General features: G+C 43.5%; 1 protein-coding gene across 1 annotated transcript; it reads right to left on the bottom strand.

The window, feature by feature from the left end:
* Positions 1-1,297: 1,297 nt before the first annotated feature.
* Positions 1,298-7,224, bottom strand: FAM89A (family with sequence similarity 89 member A). Its single transcript, XM_035538350.2, has 2 exons — positions 6,881-7,224; positions 1,298-3,287 (listed from the first exon to the last, which is right to left on the bottom strand). Exons 1-2 carry the CDS (start codon positions 7,130-7,132, stop codon positions 3,129-3,131), a joined length of 411 nt encoding a protein of 136 aa, XP_035394243.1. The 5' UTR covers positions 7,133-7,224; the 3' UTR covers positions 1,298-3,128.
* Between the last annotated feature and the right edge of the window lie 2,115 nt (positions 7,225-9,339).

Below are 9,339 nucleotides of genomic sequence, written 5' to 3'. Positions count from 1 at the left end.
TCATTCGCTTTACTGGGAGATACCACTGTGAGTCAGTCCTGGACTCCTTCAGTAAGTACTCAGCAACATGTAATTCATTTTCCTTGTTTAAACAGAAGCTGTCCCCATTTTACTACTGCAGTACTATACTAGCTATGGACTCAGCCCTTTTCTAGAACGAACCAACTGCTAAAAAGGCCATAGAGTCTTTACAGAAAAGAAATTAAATCAACTGTGTTGGTTCCAGCTGCATTCATACTTCCTGATACAGAAAGAGAGAAAACTGTCTGATAGAAGTCTAAAGGTATTAGAGTCCAGCAATACAGACAAAAAGTTTCAAGAGTTTCTTGTGTTACATCCTTAAAAGGTTATATGTAATTTAAAGTGGGATTACAGAGGGAAAATGGGAAGCGTTGTTACCAGTACGTGTTTGGGACTGAGAGCAGCAAGCTTGTGTAATAACAGAGCTTATTCTATCATGCACATAACTAAACTGCTTCGGAGCTGCATGTAACCATTACTCAGTATTTAAGCTGTATTTTCCCACCAAGCGTCTCTCTTTCAAATCAATTTCCCTACCTCATGTTGTTACAATGTGGTGAAGAGATACAGCTCAGCAGCCAAAACACCAGGCAGAGAAATATGCCTCTGCAACAATTGTTTACTGACGGAAATTTATTGTTTTTAAAGCTTTTCACTAGCTAGCCAGCCTTCACTGTATTTGAATTTGGATGAGGAACATAGACCATAACTTCTCTCTCATGCAAGGTAGTCTTAAAAGGAAGAAGGTGCTGAAAACTTCGCAAGTCGTAACGATCCATCCTTTTTCCAGTACAAATAATGTTGTGGAATAAAGCTTTGAGACTACTATGCTTCTTTTCGTACAGCGAATACCAGCCAAACGTTCCACATTCCCGAACTCACAAGCATGCTGCATTAGAAGCAAAAATCATTTACTTCGATAATTTTGTTTCATTTATACATGAAAAAAATATTGAGAATTTTTCTCAAGTCCATGCTCACCAGTGGGATTGCCCATGAATTGCACTGCTTATGGATTTGTAAAACATTTTTAATTCTTGCAGAGACAAATTTTCTATGCTTAATTCAAAATAAAATACAATTAAAACAGAAGTACGAAATTCCCACTCCGAATACAGACAGACAGAACCTCTTCCATTCTAATTTAAAAATGGCTTGCTTCACTGCAGAGGTCATGACAACAGGTTGTTGTTTTGGTTTTTGTTTTTTTTCAGGAGGGAGCATATGACAACAGTTCGGATTTAAATAATAAATTAAAAATGCACACACTAAAATGTTATGCTAAGCATCATGCTTTTATTTTTTTGGGAAAAAGCAAGAAAATAGCAGTATTTCAACAGACTAGAAAAAGCCTCATATAAATACCAGAAGCACAGCAAATTATATTCAAAACTGATACATTCCTAGGTCAAAGCATGAAGTTGTACGCTCGTGTGTATGTGTACGCACACACATTTTAAATATGGATGTAGCCATTTGGATTATTTGTGTTTGCCTTTTCATTTTAGTTTTGTGAGTGAAGTAATTAGACCAGAATTAACAACAAGAAAATCCAACCATTTTCACAGACTAGTTTAAGAGCTTAAGCACATACACAATTACAACACAGTCTTTACTCTTGTGGCCATTAAATTCTACTAAAAGAAGCCAGTTTTAGAGAGAATGCACAAAAACTCCACCCTGGAAGTCTCTTTGCTTTTATCACTGCAACATCCTAGCATTTGCTAAAAACTAAGAGAGGAACTACCCCGGAATTTGTCTCCAATTCTTTCTGTAAACTGTATGCATGCCAGACATAAACCATGCAAAAACCCTTTGAGATTTAAGCCCTTAATTATTAGCTTGTGTCAAGATTCAGGCACTGTGATTTACAGCAATCTTTAAAATGAAAGTTAAGAAACGAAAAAATCGCTTTGGGTGCTGATTTTATTTAAAACAGAGTTGGGGGAAGAGTACGATAGTGGCAACTCATATATTCCAAGCTAATTAAGCATTACAGGTACACACTATGAAATAAAAAAAAAAAAAAAGGAGTGCTTTAGTAAGTTCTGAAAACAAAAATAAGTTATACTTCAAAGAACAAGTTAGTATAAAAAGTTTTAACGTATGCAAAGTATGTGCTCAAAATACTTATTTTGCATTTTTAAAAAGAGCTGTAGTCTACCTTACAGAAACAAAGTTCACCCAGTATAAAATATTGCAATTTGTCCCATTTTGTCATATGAGAGGTTTCCTTATTCTTCATATGATCGAGAACACTTGCACAAGAGTTCACGTTATTTCCAAGCCACATAGTGGCAGACAAACTATGTTTGAATCGGTGCTTTTACTATCCAGTATAGCAAAAGCTAAGCAAACCATTTGAGAACAGAGTTTAGCAGGTCAAAGAACTATGTTTATGCGAGAAATCCAGACAATAGTATAAAAGTTAATGCCAAGTGGCAGTACCAAGAAAGTGAATTAGATCAACAGGAAAAAAACTGCTGATAGCATTCACTGTCACATGTACAGCTTGTAAGCTCGGTATAAGGAAAAGTCAAAATTAGCTTAAGAAGAAAAAAATTAAACTGTGTAAACAATCCACCCAGTACAAAACTGGATGCAGCTGATAAGAGCAGAACTAGCTTAATAGAGCTGAGGATGTGCGTGCATCCAGATACCTGTTCAAAATGCATTTATCAATACTGTTGACAAAAAAAATAAATCACAGCTATTTACACCACAGCGGAGGTTTCCCTCCCCCCCTTACGAAGTTATTACAACTCAGGAAGTCACTGCTGTCTTCTATGGTCAAAATTCCAGTTATAACCTACCGATATTTGTAAGTTGAAAACACCCACCTTGCAAATTAAACTGAAAACTCTCGTCAAACATGTTTGAGAACTCTTCAAAAGTTATAGTACAGCACTTTGCTCAAGTGGTATTTGCATGAGTAACTTGTACTGACAGCCTGTTAAAATAAGTGAATTTAACACCAGTTGGGGTAGCTGGGTGTTCCTCCTCAGGAAGAGAGATCCGTAGAGATTCCAGTCATTCTTAGTGATGTGTAGTACAGGGAGAGAAGGACAAAGGAACCTAGGCCAGCCTGGAGATTAATCTTCTTCTTTCTAGAAGTATTCCTCCTCTTCATCAAAAAAACCATTTTCCATAGCATACGTGCAGTCTGCGTTAGAGTCAGCTTGGCAGGCACCTTTATATTCTTGAATTGACTCATACAGGGAGTAGAGCTGACACAGTAACGACATATCTAGCTGCCGAAGGCCGACCTGATGGGAGAGGAGCGGGAAAGAAAGAAAAACAAAAACCAACCAAGCAAAAAAAAAACGTTATTACAAGTTCGATTTCATTGGCAGCATAATGCTTTTACTGCACCAATGCAAAAGACACTTCTCCAATATCACCGCGCGTCTCTCCTACATCTATCTGCTTTTGTTTAAAACTGCCTGGATAAAGATTTGCAAATGCAGCTCTGACCGGTGTCCCACTTCACGGAGAGGTCTCTCTCTACTCGTTTTTTTTTTCTATATTGACATACATAGGCAGCTGACGTGTTTGCCTCGACAAGGCTCACTGTGTCTAACACAATACAGCACGCCACTTGAAGGCAGCAAAACTAAAGCTGAATCAGATAAAAACACTCGGAAGGTTTGCAAGCTGTGACACATGTCTTTGTGTGCTCCTCGAGTCTTTTTGGTACTCCCAGATTTTGACGTGCACAGGCTTGATTTGTAATGAAGACCCTAATATTTTGTGTCCCCCAAACTTCTAAAATATTATCTCCAGGTCTAATTAAAGACTTGGAGCAACATTAAAGAAAGTTACCTTGTGGCCTGCATCTGTATTTCAGGCACAAATGTGTACATTACACTGAAAAGTAAAATAAAGCTAGTCATTTAACTTGAAGTGGCTTCCCTCTGTGGCAACAGATCAGAAAATTCCTTTGACATTTTCACCTACACAGGTGAGATCAAATTAAGCGTAGGTTCCCTCTTGCAGTAAATTCAAGCCACTACCCAAAATAACATTTTTCAAGAAGCAGATGTTATGCCTAAATTTTAGAATAGTAAGTGTTAAGCTGACAGGCTATACCGAGTGAGTCTCATTTTCATAAAGTAATTTTTTTTTTTTTTTTGCTATAATTCGTATTTGAAGATGAGGAAAAAAAGCAGCATTTATTGCCGCCTCACAGCCAGGTTGTGTGTTATACAGAATGAGAATTCTTCTCAAAAACCTTTCCTTACGTGTTTAAATTCTAAGAAACACATTCAGCACATGAGAAAACCACAAGGGGTTAATATGAAGATCTTTCTCTGGCATTCCCCAGGTCCCTACCAGCCTGAATTATCCTATGAGCTCCTTTTTCTGAAGGTGGTAGTAGGAAAAACAAGCATCACACACCATGCCACTCCAATTTAGATAGGATACACTGTCTTTCAAATTCAATGTGTATTACCTGGTCAGGCCAAGAAGCCCAGACATCATGTCTCCTATAGACCAGGACATTAATGCTTTCATGCCTTTTAGGCCAAGACTTGGAACAAGCTCTGGAATGTTTTGCTAGTGGCCAGCAGATTACAGATGTGCCTTTCAATACTCTCAGATCAACGCTGCTCTTCTCCCCCATCTCATTTTTTAATTTTTTTTTTTATTTATAGAACACTACTGCTTTCTCTCTCCTTGTTTAAGCAAACACTCTGCAGTAAGCAAAGAAACAAAATTCACTTAGTGATGTCCTAAGTCTTCCTGCATTCTGTAAGAGGAGAACAGCACCTGGGCAAATCCCCTTCAGCAGAAATTTGTAAAAACCAAAACAAGAAAGACTACACAAGGGAAAATGAAAAGGAGGTATTTGTATCATATCCAGGCCCCTCTATCTACTCAAGTCCTACTGAGGTAATTTCTTCAGAGGTGTTAAGCTAATGAATGTTTACCGGCCCAAGAATAAAGTCTGAACATCAGCCTTTATGGCTGGCAGCTAATGGAGTCTGGCTTGCCCCATCTAAACAAACTGCTCACCTCAGGTAAGAAAGAATTCTGTGAAGCTGGACTTAAAACTATTACATGTAAACATCCGAAAGATTAAGCAAACTTGCATCAGCGCTGAGGGCCAAGGCTGTGGTGTGGAATTTTTTAAAAAGTGATTAGGAGTAAAGGGAATGAATTGAGCAAGGAAATTCAACCTGGAGATAGGAGAGAGATTCCAGATGCAAGATCTTTGTCTCCGAAGGAATGCACGAGAATTTCCTTCTTGGTGAAGCACTTCACTTCAACAATTAATTTTACACTTAACTCTAATCTCAAAGCTAGACATTGCTCAGCAGAATTAATTCAGCAGGCCTTAACAGCCATAGCTGTCACCAGTGTCAAACACTCAAACAAGAACAGTAGATCTGCTGAAAAAGAAACACAGCATCTATCTCTTCACAACTTTCAAGTACGATCCTGAAGGTAGTAAAAGCTTGAAGAAACATCTGGGCTTACTAGCATAAGCATGAAGTTTTTAATCCCAGTCAATCCGAGTCTGACTCAGGTTTCCTCACAGCAACCTACCAGGCAACCCACTACACATTCCCCTGCTGTCGACTCTTTTCCTCATGATCATGGTTCTGAGGTAACTTTTCTGTCCCCCCGCAAAGCATCTAAATCTAACGCTTTCTCATCTTTAAAAACCCACACAGAGTATCTTGCAGGGGAAGATGCTGCTATACATAGCTTCCCCATTCGGTGCTGAATTTTTAAAGTAAGCTCATTACCCAATTGTAATGCTATCTTTGACTGGTGCAAGGAAGAACGTTCAATATAAATAATAATGTGCTATTATCCGCTTGATGAAAGACGGGCTATTAGGATGTGAGTCTCTCTCTAATTTATATGGGCCACAAAAAAGCACACCTGGAACTGAGGAGCCTGTTGCTTGAAAGCCTTTGATGTGTTCGGAGGCAAAGTGTTTTTTTCTTCAGAAGTGTTTTATCAAATTATCATCAAGGATAACTGAGTATCAAAGGGGGATGTGAATGTCAAATGACTTTAAGAAGCATCTTGTTTGATTTTCCATTAGGAAAAATAAATTAGACTTTTATAAAAGCTACCTTTGCTTTTTTGGAAAGGATTAGGACCACCAGGATCATATCCTTGTGTTCCTTTGCAAGGCTATAGGGGAAAAAAAGCCCCTGGGGTGAACAGCCACTTGTGCTGCCTGTACTTCAGCACAGCCTCAAAACAGGCAATTTTAGTGCTGTCTCAAACTTTATCTGAATTACTTGTTGAAGCATTCATGGCAGACTGAGGCAGCATGCTGCATATTCCTTCTGAAGCTACAGAAAGGTCTTTCAACAGTATCTCACGTTCAAACCATGTTTTTAGCATGGTAAAAAAAAAATAAGCCTTGAAACGTGCAGATTTTAGCAATCTCGTGCCTTGTTTCAGAATGCTAGGCGCATAACGCTTGTTACTTGTTAGTCATTACAACCGCATCTGGCATCAGCAGCGCACCACCACCCAAATTAGTGTTTAATCAAGAGGCGTGCCAACCGCCCGGAGGAGCTCTGCCACTGACACCGCGTTACAGAACCAAAACAAAGCCTGGAAGAAAAGCCCTGCCGGGGCTTGCTCCACCTGGACGGGGCGAAATCGGCGCTAACCCTTCCCTAAGCGCCAACAGCGCTTTAGGGGGGGGCGCCCCGCTCCGATGGCCGCCGCTGCCCACCCCACAGCCGGGCGCCTTCGGGGGCGGGGGGAACCCCTCTCCTCGGTCCCCTCGAGGGGGACAAAGCCCCGGAGGCCGGGCCCCGGCCCGGGCAGGCCTCGACCGCCCGGAGGCCGTCATGCGGCGCCCCCCGCCCGCCCCCGTTGCCCTCACCATCTCCTTGCGGAGCAGGGCCAGCGCCGCGTCCAGGTTGGGAGGCTTGGGGGGCCGCGGCGAGCCCCGGCCGCCGCCGCTCAGCTCGTCCTGGATGCGGGACTTCTGCGCGTACAGCCGCTCCAGGTCCCGCCAGCGCCCGCCCTGGCCGCCGCCGCCGGAGGAGGAGGAGTTGAGCAGCCCGCTCAAGCTCTTGGGCAGCGGCGGCAGCCCCGAGCCGCCGCCGGGACCCGGCAGCCCCGGACCGCTCATGCTGCGGCGGCGGCGAGCAACGACGGGAAGGGCCGCCCCGGCACCGCGCCGGGAGGCGCCGCCCGCTGCCCGCCCCGCCTACGGGCCGCGGGGAGGGAGCGGGGCCGAGGGCCGGGCCGCGTTGTACCGGGCCGGGCCTTGCTGGGCCGGGCCGGGCCGTGCCCGCCTGCCGCCGACCCGCCCGTGCCGGCGGCGCCGCCTGCAGCGCGCAGCAGGTGCCGCCCGTAGCGCTGCCCGCGGCAATTAACGCCGCCGCCTCGTTAGCGCAGGCCCCGGGCGCTAGCGCAGCGCTGGGGTCGGGCAGCTCTTGGGCAGAGCTTTACGGTTTGCCTCCCCTTTGTCCCTCGCTGTCGATACAAACCTCTGGCGGGCCCCCCTCCGGAGTCTGCTGAACACTCGTGCCAGTTCGGGGTCGGCAGCCTAACTAACCCTCAGAGCCTCGCACAATGCCAAGGCGAGTGGAATTTTGAAAACCCCGGAAAGTTAAATATTGAACAATAAAAAGCTTCTTGACTTCATATTGAATAGTTAAAAGCTTCTTGACTTTGTATAGCGCAGATGCTTCCTTACTGTATATACCCCACATTAACTCTTACCCCACTTTAACTCTGACAGCCTCTGGCACTCTCCACGCCTGCCAGAAAGACCTTTTCCTTTGTGCAACAGCTGGAGACTGAAAAACCAAACCCAAAGCAGCACATAAAATTGGAGCTCTGGGAGCACACCGCCATTGCACGGCCAGGCTGCCAGGAACAGATGGTTAAAGGTGTAGTCCTGTTGCCACAACCTCGCTTTGTTTGTGTAATATTTTGTTTAAAAAATAACCACGTACAATGATTTTCAATATTAGAGTTAAGCTTCTACACCATTTTGTGTTTCGTTCACAGATTCATGTGGCTTTTTCATGATTTCAGTCTCATCAACCCCCCTGACAATTGTTTTAAAGCAGCTTACAGTGGAGGAATCTTTTTCCAATCCTTATTTGTATTTATGTGCTACTTCAGGGATTGATTTTTAAGATGATCTGCTCTTCGTTTTAATGCTTTGTACATTAGAGTCAAGAGGATTTTTATTTTCCATTTGTCATGTTGTGACTTCTGCCCCAGCTGATTGTGAAAAATAAAATAGTGCTGTTAGCATTTATAACACTAAACGCATTTCAGACCATTCCTGTTGTAGATTAAAAGCATTAAGAAAACCCTTGGCCTTCCAGGCTAAATGTGTCTGACAGCAAAAATATTGATTCAGTTTGATGACAATGTAGGCACATTATTATCTTCCTGCTTTCTATAAGCAAATATAGCTTATTTATTTGCTTTCCTTCCAATCCCTTCCTCCTTTCTTTCTTTCTTTCTTTCTTTTTTTTTTTTTTCCAGATGACAGCTATTTGGAAAAGCTCATGAATATTCTTATTTTATCTAGACCGGCTTATCATAATTATTTTTTTCAGCTTGCCTGATCCCATTAGATTATAAGTGCATTTTTTTCACACTCAGGGCCTTTAGGAACCTTATTGCCATATCATTACTACTGCAACAATCTTTATGCTGGCTTGCTGTTCAACTTTGTCAACCGAAAAGTCCAAAAATTTACTTTCTGGGTTCTCGGTGACTCATCTCTCAGTTGGCAACCTTACCTAGCCTTTGTTCATATTAAACAAGGACATAAAACTGCTAGAGAATGTCCAAAGGAGGGCTACAAAAATGAAGGATCTAGAGGGGAAGATGCTTGAGGAGCAGCTGAGGTCCCTTGGTTTGTCCAGCCCAGAGCAGAGCAGGCTGAGGGGAGGCCTCATGGCGGCCTGCAGCCCCCTCAGGAGGGGAGCGGAGGGGCAGGCGCTGAGCTCTGCTCTCTGGGGACAGCGACAGGACCCGAGGGAACGGCATGGGGCTGGGACAGGGGAGGGTCAGGCTGGGTGTTAGGGAAAGGTTCTGCACCCAGAGGGTGGTCGGGCACTGGGACAGGCTCCCCAGGGCAGTGGTCACGGCACCGAGCCTGACGGAGTTCAAGGAGGTTGGACAACACTCTCAGAAATGTGGTTTGGTTTTTGGGTGATCCTGTGTGGAGGCAGGAGTTGGACTCGATTCTTCTGTGTCCCTTCCAGCTCAGGATATTCTGTGAGTCGGAGTTCTTAGCTAGCCTTTAAAATCTAAACCAACTTCTTTATTTAGTCTGACCTAGTTATAACACGGTGACAATGGAAGCTG

This window comes from Cygnus atratus, chromosome 3 (genome assembly GCF_013377495.2).
Source record: "Cygnus atratus isolate AKBS03 ecotype Queensland, Australia chromosome 3, CAtr_DNAZoo_HiC_assembly, whole genome shotgun sequence".
Taxonomy (NCBI): domain Eukaryota; kingdom Metazoa; phylum Chordata; class Aves; order Anseriformes; family Anatidae; genus Cygnus; species Cygnus atratus.
The sequence above is the reverse complement of the archived record's forward strand: the minus strand, read 5'-3'. Positions and strand labels throughout refer to the sequence as shown.

Bases quoted from the DNA above. Each gene is read 5' to 3' on its own strand.
- FAM89A (XM_035538350.2), bottom strand. From the start codon at position 7,132: ATGAGCGGTCCGGGGCTGCCGGGTCCCGGCGGCGGCTCGGGGCTGCCG. The intron at 3,288-6,880 runs GTGAGGGCAACG...CTCTCCCATCAG, and splicing joins CCCTGCTCCGCAAGGAGATG to GTCGGCCTTCGGCAGCTAGA.